This window comes from Danio rerio, chromosome 7, assembly GCF_052040795.2.
Source record: "Danio rerio strain M-AB ecotype USA chromosome 7, GRCz13ab, whole genome shotgun sequence".
Taxonomy (NCBI): domain Eukaryota; kingdom Metazoa; phylum Chordata; class Actinopteri; order Cypriniformes; family Danionidae; genus Danio; species Danio rerio.
This window is the reverse complement of record NC_141027.1, coordinates 70,075,826-70,098,111: the sequence shown is the minus strand read 5'-3', so window position 1 is coordinate 70,098,111 and position 22,286 is coordinate 70,075,826. Positions and strand designations below refer to the sequence as shown.

Sequence of the window (22,286 nt, the reverse complement as noted above, 5' to 3'; positions counted from 1 at the left end):
ACGTTTATAAAGCCTATTATCATGTACAGTTCTGACATCTAAAATGCTTAGGTGTAAAGTTGCAAGTTTTTTGTTTGTTTTTCTTTTACCCCCAAGATAAAACCGAGCTTCCTTAACGCACCAGTATGAATTTCTATGCAGGTGTATTTCTGTGCTGGCTTGGATCCTCATTTGTTCACTAGTCAAAAATGTTGGTCTACCTGATTGACTGAGTATGTTCTGCTGATTAGACTGTGATAAAATTCCAGGTGGAAATGTAGGCTTTCCATCAGATAATTATCACGGGTCGCCACAGTGGAATGAACCAAGGGAATACAAACATTTGGCAGTGAAAATCACAACATATGCAACATTATGCCCCTGAATTATATAATATCCCTTACTGGGTTTTGGAACAGCGCAATATAGTACCCTCCATCCTCCATCTTCCCTTTAGGCCTCTTTTACTGTAATGTTGGTAATGCATTTGTGCAGTAGCTGCTAAATTAAGCTCTTCTTTCTTTTCCAACCTCTCCAGACTCATTGGACGTCCTGGCAAATATATCTATGTTATGGGATCTTACAGAATGGAAGAGGTACTTGTTTAGTTTCCTTATGCTTGTGCATCATTATTCCTCCTGTGAAATGTATTTATTTTTCATTTAATTTTATTTTTATTCTTTTTTTATTTAATTACTTTTTATTATTTTATTTATTTAAATATTTTTTATTTAAATATTTTTATTTGTTTTTTTATGTTATTTTTATTTCATTTATTTAATAAAAAAATATTGTATTGTTTAATTGTATTTAATTTATTTTATTTTATGTTATTTTTTTATTTTATTTTTAATTTTATATTTATTTGTTTGTTTTATTTTATTATTTTATTTTATTTTTATTTATTTTCATTATTTTTCATTTTATTTCTTTACTTTATTTTAATTAAGTTTTATTTTATTTTTTTCGTTATTTTATTTTAGTTTTATTTTATTTGATCTTTATTTAATTTTTTTTTCATAAATTAATTTATTTATGTAATAATATTTTTCCAAGTGTTGTTTAAAGGAAAAACATCTTTTAACACATTTTTAAACATAATCATTTTAATAACTAATTTATAATGGCTAATTTCTTTTGTTTTTGCCACTATGACAGAACATAATATGTTACTAGCTATTTTGCAAGACACTAGATATTCAGCTTAAAATGTAATTTTAAAGCTTGACTAGGTTAACTAAATGCAAGTTAGATAAATTAAACAAGTTATAATGATTTATTTTGTAGCCAAATGAGAGAAAAAAATCTGGGGGGGGGGGGTTGTATTGACCACAAAAATAATTCAAAAATTTGTTTAAAAATATATATACATATAATAAAATAAAATATAAAGAATTTATCCAAAAGACAATTTTTTATAATGGCAAATATGAAACTAATTACGTTGCTCAGTTAAACATCACTTGGGGAATGTTTGAAAAAAATTTAAAATGAATAAAATTTTGTCTTATAACCATACAAACATATTGAAAATTGTTGAGTAAAAAAAAAAAAAAAGTAAAAGTATTTCATTAACAAAAAATGACTAAAAATAAACGCCAAACTAATGAAACTAATCTGTACACAGTTGAAGGGAACCAACTAGAATCCTAATTTAGAAAAATAAGTTGACAGTTTGTTAAACAGTTTGTGAAATTGTTAATTAACATTTCTGTATTTTGTGATTCACGAGTGATTTCTGTTTATGTATGGATTAGTTTAGTATTATGGAAACTCTGCTCTGTTGATTTTTGATGTTAAAAATTCAACACTACAGTAAGAAATATTATATAGGGGTGGCACGGTGGCTCAGTGGTTAGCACTGTTGCCTCACAGCAAGAAGGTCACTGGTTTGAGTCCCAACTGGGCCAGTTGGCATTTCTGTGTGGAGTTTGCATGTTCTCCGCATGTTGGCGTGGGTTTCCTCCAGGTTCTCTGGTTTCCCCCACAGTCCAAAGACATGCGCTATAGGGGAATTCAATAAACTAAATTGTCCGTAGTGTGTGAATAAGTGTGTATAGGTATTTCCCAGTACTGTGGGGCATCTGCTGCGTAAGACATATGCTAAAATAGTTGGCGGTTCATTCTGCTGTGGCCACCTTTGAAATAGAGACTAAGCTAAAGGAGAATGGAATAATGAATGAAATAATATATCGAAAATTAAGTCTGTAAATTAACAGAACATGGTATTACAAGGTTTTGGCACTCTAATTTACAACACCAGATAATATATCACTTTAAGCTTTTCAAAATATAAATGTAAAATATAAAAGTCACTTTTTCTAAGTTTTCAGGGTTAAAAGTTGTTGGAAGAAAGATCAATGTCCCATAATGCAATTCAAAAACATAAATAAACAAGGAAAAATAAAAATATGAATCACAACATACGGAAAAGTGCTAATTTACAAATATTTTTTACAGTGTATTTACCCTAGTGGTGATGACTAACACTAGTTGGAGGTGTGTATCCAGTGAACGCCTTAGTAACTGAGTGAACTGTGTCTGTGTTTGGCCCTGCAGTGCGCTCATGCCGGCTGTCTGATGGAACTGTGCATTCAGCTCTGCATCACTATGCTTGGCAAACAGCTCATCCAGAATAACCTGTTTGAGATCGGCGTTCCGTGAGTACATGCAGCACACAAAACATGTGGGGTAGACGTTCTGTATTTATAGACCAAAGAGATCTGATAAATCGCACACTATACAGTAGGTGTGGTGTGTGTTTCTAGGCATGATTGCTCAAGGGAATAGTTGTATTTTTATACAGGAGCATTGTGAATATGCTCATATGATGTTTTCTTGATTTTATTTTATTTCATTTTTTATTTAAAAATGACCTTTTTGACCGCTTTTGTGTCGTGCTTGCAAATGCATTTAGTGTTGTTAGTGGACAAATGCAAATATGCTGGATTTTAAGCACATCTCACTACACAAATGAGCAGCTCTGAATCTTCTGAGTTGATTTTAGGGGGAAATCTGCTTCGCACCTCGAAGTTTTCTTAGTTTCAAATGCTAATTTTTATTCTAAAAGTAAACATGATTCTAACCTTACAGTATTTATTTTAGTATCTTTCTGAATTGTTAAATATGGCTGTGAAAATGGCTGTGATCTTAATGGTAAAAAAACTGTAAAAATGCTACTGTAAAAATCTGTAAAAACATGAAAAGGACTTGGGAATATTTGAAAAATAATGAAAATTTTACAGGAGGGGTTAATAATTTTGCCTTAAACTGTATGTTTGTATGTGTGTACTGTATGTTTCTGTGATGGCAAAGTTCAGTTTTCAGCATCACATGATCTTTCAGCAGTCAACAGTGCGGATGTGTAAACCCATTTTAATGAGTTTGCTCATATATTTAATAAACACCACTAACATTGGGTGTGTGGTTCAGCATTGTGAATGACTTGTTGAATAGATGTTTTATGTGAGTGTGTGTGTGTGCGTGCGTGCGTGTGTGTGTGTGTGTGTTTGTGTGTTTGTGACATATCAGGACACAAATCTGTGTAATGACATGGGTATGACACAGGTATTACAAAAAGGAGGTGAAATATGAGGACATTGGTGACGTCCTCGTTTCTCAAAATGCTTATAAATCCTACAGAATAAGTTTAATCAGAGAGTAAAGCTGCACACAGTCTCCTGTGATAGTTGTACAATTAGTACAGTACAGTACAGTACAATTAGTACAGAACAATTTATGGTTTGGACAGTATAAAATGAATGGAAACCTATGTAATGTCCCCACTTTTCACAAAAACAAACGTGTGTGTGTGTGTGTGTGTGTGTGTGTGTGTGTGTGTGTGTGTGTGTGTGTGTGTGTGTAGATAAAGAAATTTTCTGTAATCTGAGGGTTCAAAAATGTTTTAAAAATATTAAGAAAATTTCATTTAATGTTGTTCAAGTTAAGTTCTTAGTCTTCTCGGGCTGTATGCTCGGGCATTCTGTCTGAATGGGGAAACAAACTCTCCAAAACTGTAAAATAAATAGTATTAGTTTTAGTTGCACACTAGTTTTATCATGTATAAATATCATTATAACCATATTGTATAAATGTTAATATAACTATATAGGGCTACATCATGCTGACGATCAAAAACTGTGACTGAGTGCACCTTAAAATATATGAACGACACTCATAGAGCTTAAGAGGCATACTGTACATTCTTTAGGATCTAAATAAGTTGTAAAATAAAGAGTTGCAGGTTAAGGAAACAGCATAGGAGGAAGTTGCCGCGGGCCTTGGTGCAGATAAAAAGCAAAAATAAAAAGTATTTTAAGACAGATAGGTAACTAGATGTGGGTTGCTTAGGAATGCTTAGTACCAAAATCCCTTTTATGTAAGTCATTTCAATCAGCGGCCATCTTTAAAACGCCTCTCGGGCAGTATGCTCAGGCATTCTGTCTGAATGGGGAAACAAACTCTCCAAAACTGTTAGCAAGGCTTACCATTACATATTTAGACGAATCACTAATAAAATGAAGCAACAACTGTCTCTTAGGTTTCATTTCCAAAGGCTCAAATATTAAAAAGACATTTTTTAGGTTGCCCAGTGCGCATGCTGACTTGAAAAGTACAGATTTAAAGCTTTATTTGGAAATGTTTCTTATGTTTGTGAAGCAAGTATTCGCTGAGATTTCAGTGTATTTGTTGACCACATCAACTCTTGTGAAAGTACACGTCTGGTCAGGGCTGGACTGGGACAAAAAAATCAGCCCTCGCATTTTGAGCCAGAGCGGCCCACTATTCAATTAAAATCCCACTCATCTGTGCACGCCCTTGAGTATGTTTAACAACCCCCATTCTATAAAAGCACAAACGCCATATATAGGAAATAATGAGAGCTGACAAATTAAAAACTTGTAAAAAATGTCATTTATTATTATAATAAAAGTATAATCCACACTGCAAGTCTATCTTGTGTGTGCCTGTGTGTTTCGAGGGAGCCTACAGTATATTAAATGAACATAAAAACTGCCTGCTGACGTACACAGTTAATGTTGATTACCAAAATAAAGTTAAATAACAAAAGCAATGTGTCAGAGACCCTTAAAAAATGTTTAACTCAACAATGAAACATCAAACATAGCTTAAAAATTGTATATAGTCAATCAAATGAACTCAAACGATTTAAAAATGCAACAAATACTTGTTTGGGCCTGAACTATAAAACTAAATGTAAACAATAAATAGTATTAGTTTTAGTTGCACACTAGTTTTATCACGTATAAATATCATTATAACCATATTGTATGAATGTTATTATAACTATATAGGGCTACATCATGCTGACGATCAAAAACAAAATGTATTGATACCAAAGGTGATTGTTTTCTGAATGAGTGCACCTTAAAATATGTGAATGACACTCATAGACCTTGAAAAGCATACATACTTTAGGATCTACATACATTGTGAAATAAAGAGTTGCAGGTTAAGGAAACAGCATAGGAGGAAGTTGCCTTTGGTTAAAAGTATTTATAGACAGATAGGTAACTAGATGCGCAAATCTTGTTGTCTGAAACAGGCGTGACTCTCAACTATTTTGAAAAATACACATCAACGTTGCACGCTTACACAGAGCCCAAAATGGGAGTTTGTGATTGGGTCAGCTCAATGTCAATAAGAAAAGAACCAATGGGCTGCAGATTATGTAACATGGGCCGGTCTGTTCGAAAAGAAACATCGATAAAACTTTATAATAACTACACACTATAAATCATTTATTAGGCATTAGCAAATAGTGAATTCATTATCCGTTAAGCATTAACTCTACATTAATAAGCGTTAGTAAGCAGTTTATAACAGCAGCTACAAATGCTCTATTCTTGACTTATAACCACATTAAAATGTGCTTAATAATTGTATATTCATACTTAGTAAATGATTTATTTTTCATTACTAAATTAAGTATTGCATTATTTAAAAACCAGTTGTATTTAAGAGTAGTTGAGGGTTTTTAGGATCATTCAGAATGAGTTAGTAAATGATTAATAAACTATTGAAATTAACATTTATGTCTTATTATTCTCGTGTGTAACGATTTTCTGTCCTCTGTGTCTCTGAGTGTCATTTTCTATGTGCGATTTGATTGGACAGGATTCACAGGACTGATTATTCTACTTTAACCAATCACCATAGACAAGAATAAAGTAGTGACTGCAGGTTGAAGGAAAATAGTGGAGTAAAAGTACTGATACAGCACTAAAAATGTATTCAAGTCAAAGCACACGTTTTTAAAACTACTTAGTACAGTACAATTCCTGAGAAAACCTTTTCAGCTGAAGTTATTTGAGTATTTGTAATCTGTTACTTCACACCACTGAAAATCTGTGTCACAGGAAAATCAAGAAGCTGCTCCGACAACGCAAGATTGACCCAAAGCACCAGGAAGAGCTGAACAAAACGCTTCATCGCCATGAGAAGGACCACTTCCTAGGACCCTTTGTCGGACTCAACCCAGAGTACATGGAAATGAGTGAGTCACTACACACTATACACCCACACACACACACACACACACACACACACACACACACACACACACACATATAAACATTTGTTTGTATTCCGGCTCGCCTTTTCTGCTCCTCATGTTGGAACATGGCTCTATTAAAAAACAAAATAGTAATCACTATTTCCGATTATGAATTATTAAATCTATGCAGTCCACAAGCACTAATTGAAATCTGTTGTCTAACCGCTGATACACCTCATCTGTTCGCACCCGTGTAATATGAGGGTAATGATAAATGGGGTAAATGTGAAGGATTTGTACTGTTATACGTGGAGTCGGTGTGTTTTCGCGGCCCCTCCTCTCATCTCGCCTCATCTGTGCTACCGCGTGGGATGGACTTCTGCTAAGAGAGAGGCATTATGGGTCCAAAGGGGGGGCTGGCAGAGCAGTGTGAGATTATAAGCTTTAGTTCTGGCTTGAATTCATTAATAACGTCCCACCCCCTCATCTACCATCCTCCATCCATACTTCTATCCCTGCATCTCTGTGTGTCTCCTGTCCTGCATCTCTATTACTCATATACAGTGCTCAGCATATATAATAAGTACACCCCTCACAAATCTCTCATTTAAATAGATATTTTCTATAGGAAGCTTCGCAATATGATGTTTGTGCATGTACAGTGCATCTGAAAGTATTCATAGCTCTTCACTTTTTCCACATTTTTTATGCTACAGCCTTTTTCCACAATGGATTAAATTCATTTATTTCCTCTTAATCCTACACGCTATACCCCATGATTACAATGTGAAAAGATGACAATGTGAAAAGATTTTTTTTTTAATTCTTGCAAATTTTTTCAAAATAAAAAACCTGAAAAATCACATGAACATAAGTAATCACAGCCTTTACCGTCTAGCTCTAAATTGAACTCAGAATGATCTGTTTCCACTGATCATTCTTGAGATGTTTCAGCAGCTTAATTGGAGTTCACCTGTGGACATGATTTGAAAAGGCATACACTTGTCTATATAAGCTTCCAGGGTTGACAGTGCATGTCAAAGCACAAAGCAAGCATGAAGACAAAGGAATTGTCTGTAGACCTCCGAGACAGGATTGTCTCGAGGCACAAGGCTGGGGAAGGTTACAGAGAAATTTCTGCTGCTCTGAAAGTTCCAATGAGCACAGTGGCCTCCATCATCCGTAAGTGGAAGATGTTTGGAACCACCAGGATTCTTCCTATAGCTGGCCGGCCATCTAAGCTGAGTGATCAGGGGAGAAGGGCCTCAGGAAGGTGATCAATAACCCGATGGTCACTCTGTCTGAGCTCTAGCGTTCTTCTGTGGGGAGAGAAGAACCTTCCAGGAGAACAACCATCTGTGCAGCAATCCACCAATCAGACCTGTATGGTAGAGTGGCCAGACAGAAGCCACTCCCCGCCTGGAATTTGCCAAAAGGCATCTAAAGAGTCTCAGACCATTAAAAAAAAAACTCTCTGGTCTGATGAGACTAAAATTGAACTCTTTGGAGTGAATGCCAGGGGTTACGTTTGAAAAAAAAACGAGGCACCGCTCATCACAAGGCTAATACCATCCCTCCTGTGAAGCATGGTGGTGGCAGCATTATGCTGAGGGGATGTTTTTCAGCAACAGGAACTAGAAGACTAGTCAGGATAGAGGGAAAGATGAATGCAGCAATGTACAGAGACATCCTGAATGAAAACTTACTTCAGAGTGCTCTCGACCTTAAACTGGGGCGACGGTTCATCTTCCAGCAGGACAATGACCCAAAGCACACCACCAAAATATCAATGGAGTGGCTTCACAACAACTCAGTGAATGTCCTTGAGTGGCCCAGACAGCGCTCAGTTCTAAATCCTATTGAACATATCTCTGGAGAGATCTGAAAATGGCTGTACAACGTCGCTTTCCATTCAACCTGATAGAGTTTGAGAGGTACTGCAAAGAGGAATGGGCAAAAATTCCTAAAGACAGGTGTGCCAAGCTTGTGACGTTATATTCAAAAAGACTCGAGGCTGTAATTGCTGCCAAAGGTGCATCCACAAAGCATTGTTATACTTATGTACATGTGGTTTTTCTAGTTTTTGTATTTTTAATAAATTTGCAACAATTTCAAAAAATCTGGAGCTTATCTAACAAAATAATATATGATAATGGTCCAAAATTAGCACAGTCAAATTTATGTAATGTAATAATGTAATTAATAAATGTAAAAGAAGCAAAATTCAAGAAAAAACAAGAACATGGATAAAATTTTGTTTAAATTTTGTAGTTTATTTTTTTCCAATATTTTTTATGGATTTACCTGTATTATCTTAATATTTTTAAATATGTTTGGTGACTAAAATATTTTTTAATCAATATATATGTTTAATTAATCGGTTTAATCGGCACCAAAATATATTACCTATACACAGGGCTAGATATTAACTTTTTTGACCACCAGCCACTGTCACTAGTAGTTTTCCAACATCACTAGCCACTCGCCATTTTCACTAGCCACAATTTTGTTGTTGGTAAAATATATTTTATATGCATAAATTTGTCTTTGGCTTGCTAAAAATGACTTGATTTAGAAGTTATGTCCACATGACACCTTATTCATTTCACTTTTTGTGTGTTGCGTATGACCTTGCTCAATGTGCATGAGCATATGTATTGTGGAAGATCAAAGTAGGCCTACTGTTCCAGAAAGCCGGTAAAACAAAAACAGAAGGCAAAAAATAATTTAAAAATAAATAAATAAATAACAGGGTGAGAGCATGTTGAAATCTGAAAAAAAAAGTCAAAAAAGTCAGGTGGCCAAGAGGCCTTTTCTTTTTCTGGATTGCTTCTGAAAACACTGTCGGTATGGTTTAAGGAAGTGGTTGGGTGGATCAATCGGTGCTTTTGAAAACACTATCGGTTGGGTTTAGGGAAGGGGGTAGTTGGATCAATCAGTCAGTCAGTCGACATCGGCCTCTGGGGGATTTACGTGAGGTCAGCAGCACAAATGACACTTGTGAGAGAAATTTGAGATCTGAAAATGCATACACAGCAGCCTCTGGTGGGTTTACACGAGAACAGTGAGATCTTAAATTTCTCTCGCGAGTGCTCTCAAATCGTACACAGCGGCCTCTGGCAAATTCGCGAAAACAAAAACTGCAAAAAATGTAACTTCTGGGACATATTTTGCGCTCTCTAGAAACGTTTGCAGGGGTACATATCAATAATGAGCCTGGGTTGCATACAAGTCAATGCAAACATGAGAAAAAAGGCAGATAACCGTCCTGTAGCGCGAGCAACATTTGCTGTAAACGGTAGGAAATTCGATTCATTCTGCTGTGTTTGCTGTGAACCCAGCTGTGGTGGCCAATCAAATAGGAGAAAACATGCACTCTGGTGCACGACTACACTGTTACCGGAGTTTTGAAAAATCTTTACTTTAGTCTGAGTTTTCAAAAAGTCTTGGTTTCAGTCACCCAATACTGTTTTCATGTGAACACAACAAACTGTGGTTTTCAAAATATCTTCTTGTGTTCATGTGGATAGGACCTGAATGGGTCTTTAGGGAGTCTGCAACAGTCTGTCACACTTATTGCAAACTTGTCACTGAAGCATTTGCCTGCCTTGCCTGTTGACTAGCGGCACCTCTGACCGTTTCCCAGCTCTATAACATCAGATTTATTTTATTATGTTTGATAAGATGTACTTAGTAATTCTAAAGAACTCTCTACTTCTGTGAAAGCTTTTTTATTTGTGTTTTTGTTTTCTTATCTAGTCATTCAGTTCGGGATGGTGACCTTATTCGTGGCCTCTTTTCCGCTGGCTCCTCTCTTTGCTCTGCTCAACAACATCATTGAGATCCGCCTTGATGCCAAAAAGTTTGTCACGGAGCTGAGAAGGCCAATCGCTGTAAGAGCAAAGGACATCGGTTAGTATCTACACACTGATTTGTTATCATATATACAGTTGAAGTCAGAATTATTAGCACCCCTGAATTATTAGCTCCCCTGTTAATTTTTTTCCCCCTAATTTCTGTTTAACGGAGAGAAACTTTTTTCCACACATTTCTAAATATAATAGTTTTAATAACTCATTTCTAATAACTGATTTCTTTTATCTTTGCCATGATGACAGTAAATAATATTTGACTAGATTTTTTTCAAGACAATTCTATACAGCTTAACACGACATTTAAAGGCTTAACTATGTTAATTAGGTTAACTAGGCAGGATAATTAGGGTAATTAAGCAAGTTATTGAATAACAATGGTTTGCTCTGTAAACTATCAAAACAAATTAGCTTAAAGAGGCTAATAATTTTGTCCTTAAAATGCTTTTTAAAAAATTAAAAACTGCTTTTATTCTAGCTGAAATAAAGCAAATAAGACTTTCTCCAGAAGAAAAAAAATATTATTTCACAGACATACTGTGAAAATTTCCTTGCTCTGTTAAACATCATTTGGAAAATACTTAAAAAAGAAAAAAAAATCAAAGGGGGGCTAATAATTCTGGCCTCAACTGTATATATATTATTGTTTGATTTGACTATGACCTTCATTTAGATAAAGAACTACATAATATATATAGTTGAAGGCAAAATAATTAGCCCTCCTGTGAAATCTTAATTCATTTTCAAATATTTTCCAAGTGGTGTCTGCATTTCTTTTGTCTTTGCCCATACGTCATGTTTTACTAGTTTTTTTCCAAGAGATTAGTATTCACTTAAAGTGCCATTTAAATGCTTATCGAGTTAATTAGGCAAGTCATTGGACAACTGTGTTATATTCTGTAACTAATCAAATAACGGGGCTAATAATATTGAGCTTAAAATTCATTTAGAAAGAGTGCTTTCATTCCAGCCAATCTAAAAAACAGGACTTTCTCCAAAATAAAAAAACATTATACAAAATATTGTGCAAATGATCTTGCTGTCTTGAAAAGGACTTGGGAAATATTTTAAAAAGACAACATTATAAACAGTATCACCTTAGCAAGTGTTGCTTTTCATAATATCAACACAATAACAAATGTCATTATTTTATAACACCTAAGTATGTTTGATATTCATATAAAATCTTAAATATTAAGTAACACTGCATACACAATATTTATTTATGTATTTATTTATGCATTCATTTATTTATTTCTTCATGTATTTATTTATTTATTTGTTTGTTTATTTACTTATATAAGCATTTATTTATTTATTTATTTATGAATTGATTTATTTATGAATTGATTTATTTATTTTTGTATTTGTTTATGTATTTATTTGTTTATGCATTTATTTATTTATTTATTATTTATGCATTTATTTATTCATTTATTTGTTTATGCATTTATTTATTTATTATCTGTGCATTTTTGTTTATGCATTTATTTATTTATGCATTTATTTATTATTTATGCATTTATTTTTATGCATTTATTATTTATGCATTCATTTATTTATTTATTGTTCATGCTTTTATTTTTTATGCATTTATTAGTTATGCATTTATTTATTTATTTATTTATTTATGCATTTAATTATTTATAAATTAGTTCTGAATGTGGAGGGGAACAAATCACAGAATCCAGTCATAAAAATACATAATAAAACTGGTATTTGTCAATTTTTTTACATAATCAAGTCAAACGTAGTGCTGAAAACTTAAATCAAGATATGCGCTAGTGTCCATGAATATTACACAGCAAAAAGACTATTTAATTATTATGTGTGTCTGTGTATTAATGAGGTATGGTCATGCCTTTTGAATGCTAACATTTATGTTTTGTACCATTTAAAATAAATCCAGTTTAGAAAATCTAAAAATGAAAATAATAAGAATTTAATTAATTAAACACCTAATGGTAGCTTTAAAATTTGTCAATTTAATTTACAACTAAATATTTAAACCACTGTAAGCATTTCTGGATGATTTCTGCAGTGTAAAGATGGATTTTGTTGATGGTGATTTTATTTGATTGATAACAGCCCCACACTGTAAAAAAAAAAAAAATCAGTAAATTAACAATGTTCTGTATTTTGTGATTCATGTTTTTTTTTTAATTATTATTATTATTATTATTATTATTATTATTATTATTATTATTATTATTATTATTATTATTTATTTATGCTTATGGGACCTTGATCTTTCTTCCAACAACTTTTGATGTTAAACAGTTGTAAAAAGTGACTTTTATTGGCATTTTAATAGTTTAAAGTGATATATTGTCTGGGTTGGTGTTGTAAATTACGCTACAAAAACCTTGTAATAAACTGCCAGTCTGCTATTTTACACACTTATTCCTCTATATACTTTTATTATACATTATATTATTTCAAACTACTAAAACTGTCCCTTTGTTAAACTGTAGATTTGAGTTTTCAACATCAAAAGTTGACAGAGCAGAGATCAAGATTCTATAATACAATTCACAACCGTAAATAAACAGAAAAAAAACTAAATCATGAAATACGGAACCTGTTAATTAATGGATATTTTTTCACAGTGTGCAAGTGTTGTCTTGTTAACTGGTTTTATTTCAGAACTTAATTTGTCAAAATTTAAGTTTACAAATAAGTTAAAAAGCTTAGAGGTTTGGAAGCTTAGAAAACAAGTTGCCCTTTAAAAAGGTAAAACCGTTGAAAATCAAATTAAAGGTTGACATCTCAGCCCTTAATGGTAAAGTGAATTTATTTGACTGATTTGGCCTTTCAGAGATGCAAAGGCCTGATGCCACTTAGGTTTTTAAGCATTTTATTGGATTTACAGGTACTGCTGTAGTACCATCATCTTAAGACACTGTAAACGGGGAAGTTTTCTGATGCTTGTCATATTTTCATTGCGCTAGCTTGACTTGTGTTTTGACAACATGCCCTGCTCTGTGTCTGAGAAAGTTAGTATGTATATAAAGAGATAGTTAAGCCCAAAAAAATGAAAATGTACTCACTATTTACTCACCTTCATGTGGTTTGAAACTAGGTTTTTCTTTTATTCTGTTAAATAAAAAAAGAAGATATTTTGAGGAAGGCTGTAAACCTGTAACTATTGACTTCCACAGTAGACAAAATATTATCCAAGTACTATGGAAGTCGATGGTTACTAGAAAAAGTACTCACTATTAACTCACCCTGAAGTGGTTTGAAACCTTAGAGTTTCTTTCTTCTGTTAAACACAAAAGAAGATATTTTGATGAAAGCTGAAAGCCTGTAACCATTGACTTCCATAGTAGAGAAAACAACTACTATGGAAGTCAGTGGTTACAGGTTACAGTAAAGATTACTCACTATTTACTCTCAAGTAGTTTGAAAACTTTAATGTTTTTTTGTTTTTTTTTTTTGCTCAACACAAAAGATATTTTGAAGAAAACTGGAAACCAGTAACTACTGACTTCCATTGTAAGAGAAACAAATACTATGAAAGTCAATGGTTACAGGTTACAGGACAAATTACTTACTATTTACACATCTTCAAGTGGTCCAAAACCTTTAATGAGTTTCTTCTGTTAAACACAAAAGAATATATTTTGATGAAAGCTGGAAACCTGTAACCATCGACTTCCATAGTAGAGAAAACGAATACTATGGAAGTCAATGGTTACAGGTTACAGGAAAATGTACTCACTATTAACTCACCCTTAAGTGATTTAAAACTTTTATTGAGTTTTTTTTAATTCTATTGAACACAAAAAGAAGATATTTTGAAGAAAGCTGGAAACCTGTAACCATTGACTTTCACAGTAGGAAGTCACTGATGACAGGTTACAGGATAATGTACTCGCTGTAAACTCGCCCTCAAGTGATTTAAAAACTTTAATGATTTTTTTTTTATTATTATTATTCTGTTAAACACAATATAATATATATTTGAAGAAAGCTGGAAACCTGTAACCATTGATTTACATAGCAGGAAAAACAAATACTATGAAAGTCAATGGTTACTGGTTTCCAGCTTTCTTCAAAATATCTTCTTTTGTGTTTACTAGAAGGCAGTAAGTCATAGAGTGTTGGAACATGTGATGGATGAGTAAATGCTGACAGAATGTTAATCCTTATTAATAGATGAAAAGACAAAAACAACGTTGAAATCATGTTTTATGGCTGCTATTTAGTGACATCTAGTGGTTGCACTAGTTAATGCATGTTATTGCGCAATTAAAGGGACAGTTCACAACAAAATCCTTATCTACTCGCACCTAAGTGGCTATCAAACTTTGAGTTTTTCTTTTGTTGAACACAAAATGAGATATTCTGAAGAATACATGTCTACATCTCTAACTGCACTAAGTTTCTGCCATGTGATTGGCTGATTAGATATTTGCATAAAAACAGTAGAACAGCTAATAAAGTGAGTGTGTGTACGTTTGATTCATAATTTATTTATTTTTATTATCCAGGAATCTGGTACACTCTTCTCAGAGGACTCAGCAAAGTGGCTGTCATTGTCAATGTAAGTCTTTTGTTTCTACTACAAATAAATAAGAGCTGACCACTTTTTTATATATAAGTATTCATCTTTAGTGAGTAATTTTGTCCAAGAGCGTAGGTTTGCACTTGACATTGGTGTGGACGAGTGACTCAAACATATATATATATATATATATATATATATATATATATATATATATATATATATATATATATATATATATATATATATATAGTTTAAGTCAGAATTATTTCTGTTTCTATTATTTTTTTCTCTTTTTTTAAATATTTCCCAAATTATGTTTAACAGAGCAAGGAAATTTTCACAGTATGTCTGATAATATTTTTTTCTTCTAGAGAAAGTCTTATTTGTTTTATTTCGGCTAAAATAAAAGCAGTTTTTAATCTTTTAAAAGCAATTTTAAGGACCAAATTATTAGCCCCTTTCAGCTAGCAATTATTCGGGTGGTTCGAAAGACCAAAAATTGGATTAGTAGCATTATTATTTTTGAATTTTTCTTATTATTCAAATGGCCAAATTCTGGCTAAGGAAAGTTGAATGTTCTGGTCAGTTTGTTATTATAATATTAGACGCACACTTAAAATGGTATCATAAGCAATTTGATAAAAAAGTTGGAAATATTTTTTAATACATCAAAATGCAATATTTATAAATAGAAATCAGGCAAATAACTGCAAAAAGGTTTTTTAGCCACCCTTTTCAATAAGCTGCCTACAGGCCTGATGTTAAAAAATAAGGTTTATCAACTGATAAAGAGAGAATTTAATAAAGATTTCTGTTTATTTTAGCCATAGTGCAAATGAAACATGTCTCATATATCAGTATTATGCCTATACACAGACTGTATTTTTCTGACAAATTGTTTCAATTGAAATTAGACATGCTACTCTGAGAGATTAGGAGAACTGGCGAGAGGGGTCTGGATGCAGACCTGGTGCAGTGCAATCTGGGCTGCATCCAATGCTTTTTAATGGGCTCACCTAACCCCACCCCTAACCCTACCCGTCACAGTGATGTCACTAGCTCCATTGAGTGCATTGTGTCTGACATTGCATCGCTGAGTGATGCAATCTCAGCTTGCATCATAAAGGCTGCATCCAGATACTATTGGAACTGGCTTGGATCACATACTTTAACATTAGCTGTTTATTCTGCAGTTGGTTTTCAGGGCATATTATTCACAGACTATATCAGTCTGCTATATAGCGATAGACTGTGCGTCATTTAAGGCATTATCTTGATGGACTCTGAAAACTTGCATTTACAGTATGTGACTTACAGTTTCGTTGAAAAAATGTCCACCTTTTTTTGCTGCCGTCATTCTGACTTTTGTGTCACTCAACACCAAACTCTATCTATCTGAAGGCAGCCACAGCCTCTCACATGATAGCAGGGAAAGGCACAGCCAATCAAAATAGGGCAAACTGGGGGCGCGAGAACTTAAGGAGAGAACGTGATTTAACCCTTTCTGCGTGTCTAGGTCTCTATGTTCTAGGGTCTTTCTATGGTCTTTTTTTTTTTTTTTGTGAATTTAATTATTGGTGGGGGCATCCCTAAATCTAAGCCACTGATTTTGTCCCACAGGTTGAGCAGAGCTGTCCTGTCACATTTTATTTCTTGTGTTTTTATTATTATATAAAGCTGGTTAATAAAGCAAGTGGTTAGCAAGCTGCCTTAAAACACTTCAAAATTCATTAAAGGGCCATGGCACCCCCCACTTTTGGTTAAAGTCTATTTCAGAATTTTTTTAAAAGATGCATGATTAATGGGCGTGGAGCTCCGCGAGCATCGGGCAGGAGTGGGCGTGGCCAGCAGGGAGAACGTGAGCGAACAACTGTTGATGACAGTTAGCTCACAAAATGAGACAAACCGTGAGGAGACGCATGAGTTTATAGTTTACAAAGTTAAAATGCAAATAAATGAACAGTGATTTAATGCCCTGCTACATTTGTTATTCGTAATTTCATATACACATAACCACAATTTATATCATTATAAAGATAAGTGTGTTCATGTAAACACTATAAATGAGGATTCTCCCTCAATCCCCGTATCCAGCAGACTCAGTGCAGCAGGTCTCCTGACCTGTCTATTTTAACCATTAGCCCTGCTGGTAATCTGGAGGATTTAGGCAAACACAGCAGCACAGTGATGTGTCTGAATGTGAACGAACTCCTGATAAAAGACAGCGTCCGCCATTCTCTAATTCTCGTGCTGCTCTCCCGACAAAAATGCTAGCAGCACACACACAGCTTTGCTGTATGATCGGCCCTGACAAGATCGCGGGGAAAAACATGCAACAAACCCCGTGGATCATGGAAACAAACGCATATGAGCCTTCATGATTGGCTAAATACTGTGTGCCGTGGGTCCGTGTCTCACAGCTCGGGCTTGACTGGAAGGTTTGGCAGGTCTCATGAATAATTAAGCAGCCGGCTCTTCTCATAGGATAAGAAAACTCCGCTATGAATAATAATGAGAAACTGACACATCGGCTGTTTCTCAATATGCGTTCTTCAGCGGTCTTGCGTCCTCGTGTTCTCGTGAAACGTCATCATCAGCTGCCTAAGTTCAGTTCCAATACTCAAGACCGCAAGTACGGAGGACGCGTGAAACTTCCCAGATGTGTTCTTGATATCGAGGACGCACTGATGCAGACTTGAGCACCGAACTCGCTCTGGAAGTGCCAGAAGTCATTGCGACTGGAGGTGGGAAGCGCTGCATTTTATCTAGATTTATTATTAAACTTCAGATATATGAATTATTTACCTCAGGAGTTTCCCTAAATAAAACGGTGAAAGTAAACATTACCATGGACAACTTAATAAAGGAATAGACACATTAAGGGTGTTTGTTTGCTGAAATTCGTATTAAAATCTGTTTTATTTATATTGTGCAGTATATTTATAATGTTTTTATACAAAGTATTTGTTTTGAAAAGGGGAAAAACAATAAATCGTTGTATGAAGGCTGTAATGTTTAAATAATTTACCATTTAAAACACGTTAAGGTCACGTGACCATCAGGAAGAACGCAGCATCTCAATTCTCAAAGGACGCGTTCTCTGCTCTCGCGGTCTCCTGAGTTCGTTCTTCCGAGGACACCTGGCAATACCGGTCTCCACAAGAACACAAGTCCGTTCTCTGCGTTCTTGGAATTGAGAAACAGCCATGATCATTGCACTTGCAGTACTGCGCTACGTCGCCGATTTTGATCCCGCCCCAAAAATCATTTTAAACCCGGAAGCTGAAATTAGCTGACAAAAGCTCAAAATTATCCAGTTTTGCCCACAATTAAAGCTGACAGGTGCTAACATCGTCTTAACTGATGCTCAACACACACAAATCTGTTAATATAAAAAAACAGTTCTCCAGTGTGTCCTGAACCTTTAAAGGGATAGTTCACACACAAACAATCAATTTTTCCGGAATGAACCGCCGACATCCTTAATATGAACAAAAACAGTATGAATGTAATTAGCCCAACACAATATCACGGCAAATAGTAACTTTTTGTTTTAGTGGCTAATTCGTGTGATCTCATTTGTACAATTTAGCACGATTTGCTTATCTCCTAATGACGGTTGGATTTAGGGACGGGGTTGGGTGCTATGCCTCCTTTTAAAAACAGTACGACTGAACTGAAGTACAAATTAGCCACTAAACTGACAAAACGTAAAAGAGTTGTGTTTCCTCATGAGATCAGGCTGAAATAGCTGTTTTCCCCCTGACATTTTCCAAAATATCTCCATTTGTATTCAACAGAAGAAACCGACTCAATCAGATTTGGAACGATTGAATGTTGATTAAATGATTCATTTTTTTGTGTGGTGAACTGGCCTTTTAAGAAGGTTTGGCCAGACCTAATAGGCTACTATTCTTGTGTTTCCTCCTCAGGCGTTTGTTATCTCGTTCACCTCTGACTTCATCCCGCGGCTGGTCTATCAGTACATGTACAGTCCAGACGGGACCCTCCATGGCTTTGTCAATCACACGCTCTCGTATTTTAACGTCACTCACTTCCAGCCTGGCACAGAGCCCCTGGAGCCCATGCACCTGGGATACCAAGTGGACACGTGCAGGTACTTGGTTAAAGTATTTGTCCTTTTGACTAATGTAGTTTCTAATTATTTGTTACATTCAGATTGTTTTCATTATTCCATCCCTAGATATAAAGATTACAGGGATCCTCCATGGTCTGATACACCGTACGAGTTCTCAAGAGAATTCTGGGCCATTTTGGCAGCCCGCTTCGCTTTCGTAATTCTCTTTCAGGTCTGTGAAAACCCTATTCATTTAACACTACATACATGGTCGCTCACTAGATCAGTTATGATCAGTGTAGGGTAAAGTTACCATTGAAAGTAATGCATTACAATTTTGAGTTAGTCCCCCCAAAAATAACTACAATACCTGACTAAAGTCTTGTCGCCTATGCAAGTTTTAGGAATAACAAATAATAACTTGACTTCTAGTTGATCATTTGGTATCAGAAGTGGCAAATATGAAAGGCAAAGGCCTCTAGATTACACTTATTTTACCAAAATAAAATATGATCATGCCTTGATGTTTAATTATTTATTTGGACAGTAAGGTCTGGCTTTGTTTAGACAAAGGTCTGATCACTTAACAGAAATAATGTACAGTATAGAATATTAAGTCATGGTGCAGTGGAAACAGAATGAATATTTTGTACGACTCCATCATGTGCTTGGAGGACTGCATCCATACATCTCTGCAATGACTCAAATAACTTATTAATAAAGTCATCTGGAATTGGCAAAGAAAGCGTTCTTGCAGGACTCCCAGAGTTCATCAAGATTCTTTGAATTCATCTTCAATGCCTCCTCCATCTTACATAAGACATGCTCAATAATGTTCATGTCTGGTGACTGGGCAGGCCAATCCTGGAGCACCTTGACCTATTTTGCTTTTAGGCACTTTGTGGAGGCTGAAGTACGAGAAGGAGCGCTATCCTGCTGAAGAATTTGCACTCTACTGTGGTTTGTAATGTAATGGGCAGCACAAATGTCTTGATACCTCAGGCTGTTGATGTTGCCGTCCACTCTGCAGATTTCTCAAACGCCCCCATACTGAATATAACCCCAAACCATGATTTTTCCTTCACCAAACTTGACTGATTTCTCTGAGAATCTTGGGTCCATGTGGGCTTCGATAGGTCTTCTGCAGTATTTGTGATAATTGCGATGAAGTTCAACAGATGATTTAACAGAAAAATCTACCTTCTGCCACTTTTTCAAATGATCAACCAAAAGTCAAGTTATTTGTTGCTCTTACAACTGAATCAATGACAAGACTTTTGCCAAGTATGTTACTTGGTTACTTTCTATGGTAAGTAATGCGTTAGGTTACTTTTGAGTTACTTTTGACTTAGCTTTTCTATCCTGGCTGAGGTTTGATCTCTTTCAGAACTTGCAGAGTTTTTTCCCTTCATTTTATTTAGATTATTTATAATAGAGTAGCTCTGCAATAAACAATGCACTGATAACATACACTTTCATTTACGTTGAATAAAACACATTTATAAAATTGGATAATGTTATGCTCTGAGTTTCTTATAATATCATATATTATAATGTATAATATGAAATATTAAGTTAGATTAATGTAATACAAAGGGGGAAAAAACTGTCCAGATTTAAGAAATTTGAACCTGTTATTAAAATGGCCATGAACTGATTTTAGGTACTAGCACGGTCAGTATCACTTTAATGTTATTTATCGATTCATATGCTTTAATATATTGAATGAGTTTTTGTTTTATGATTTTCAGTTTTCCTTTTAGGTTTAAACTTTTATTTGCATTTTAAAATTTATATTTATTTATATTATTCATATTTTGGTATGCATTTCTAATTTGTCAATTTTTACTCCAGTTTTAGTTGTAGCAGTGTTGGTACTTATTTAGCTGGTATATTTAGCTTTAATTATTTACAAATATTTTATTATTATTATTATTATTATTATTATTATTATTATCATAGTTTTTACTATATATATATATATATATATATATATATATATATATATATATATATATATATATATATATATATTATATATATATATATATATATATATATATATATATATATATATATATATATATATATAAGTTGAATCTAATCTAATCTATATATATATATACACACACACACACACACACATATATATATATATATATATATGAGCAATACCAACGCACACCTCCCACCAGTTCCGATATACAGCTGTATCGCACTGCTACTCGTGTGATATTGTTTATACAACAGTTCAACAGCATAATCCGCCATTCATTCACATCTGCAGCTGACGTCAGAACAGCAGAAACATCACTTTAGAGCTAGTATTTGAGTGATTCTCTAGCGTAAAGTCTAAAATGATGACAAAACGTTTACATTTAAAGATTATAAGGCTGAACAGCATGAAAAGCCATCAGTCTACAGAGATTTCCCAGTATTTCTCTGTTGTTCACCAGAATATCACAATAATTAACCCAGATAGAGCCAAAGCAAAGCAAACACTACTGGTTTCTGTGGTATAAATTTAACACTACAAAATGCAAAAGAGAGAGATCCACTGAGAATGTCACTTACCTGATTTATAATAATTTGATCAGCTGTAGTTAGAAACTTGCATTGAGAAAACGCTGAGTTTTTCTCCCTCTAAGGACTTATTATGCAGTCTTAGTCGCCATCTTGTGGGGAACATCAACCGTTACTCTCTTTTGTCTGCTCAGACAGGCTGATGGCGGCTGATGCGAAATAAACTGCATAGGTGCAATCGAAACACTCGACTATAAAAAGCCTCAAAGGTACATTAAAGGGCCATGGCACCCCCCACTTTCGGTTAAAGTCTATTTCAGAATTTTTTTAAAAGATGCATGATTAATGGGCGTGGAGCTCCGCGAGCATCGGGCAGGAGTGGGCGTGGCCAGCAGGGAGAACGTGAGCGAACAACTGTTGATGACAGTTAGCTCACAAAATGAGACAAACCATGAGGAGATGCATGAGTTTATAGTTTACAAAGTTAAAATGCAAAAAGTTGAACAGTGATTTAATGCCCTGCTACATTTGTTATTCGTAATTTCATATACAGACAACCACAATTTATATCATTATAAAGATGTGTGTTCATGTAAACCCTATAAATGAGGACTTCTCCCTCAATCCCCGTATCCAGCAGACTTGCAGCAGTTCTCCTGTCTATTTTAACCATTAGCCCTGCTGGTAATCTGGGGGATTTAGGCAAACACAGCAGCACAGTGATGTGTCTGAATGTGAACGAACTCCTGATAAAAGACAGCGTCCGCCATTCTCTAATTCTCGTGCTGCTCTCCCGACAAAAAT

At 34.5% G+C, this 22,286-nt stretch overlaps 1 protein-coding gene and 1 long non-coding RNA gene across 25 annotated transcripts in view; one reads left to right on the top strand and one right to left on the bottom strand.

Annotated features, from left to right (window-relative positions):
* The window catches only part of LOC147843266 (uncharacterized), a 424,811-nt gene that overhangs the window by 254,324 nt on the left and 148,201 nt on the right, over positions 1-22,286 (bottom strand). The window lies entirely within an intron of this gene.
* Positions 1-22,286, top strand: part of ano1a (anoctamin 1, calcium activated chloride channel a) — a 370,388-nt gene that overhangs the window by 345,892 nt on the left and 2,210 nt on the right. For all 24 annotated transcript variants that reach the window (XR_015494666.1, XR_015494670.1, XR_015494661.1 and 21 more), the window contains 7 exon segments: positions 518-575; positions 2,539-2,639; positions 6,360-6,496; positions 10,256-10,408; positions 14,865-14,917; positions 18,814-18,998; positions 19,086-19,191. Coding sequence is in view for 13 of the 24 variants with exons in the window: in XM_087259077.1 (XP_087115203.1) it covers positions 518-575; positions 2,539-2,639; positions 6,360-6,496; positions 10,256-10,408; positions 14,865-14,917; positions 18,814-18,998; positions 19,086-19,191 (793 nt within the window). In the remaining 11 variants the exon portion in view is untranslated.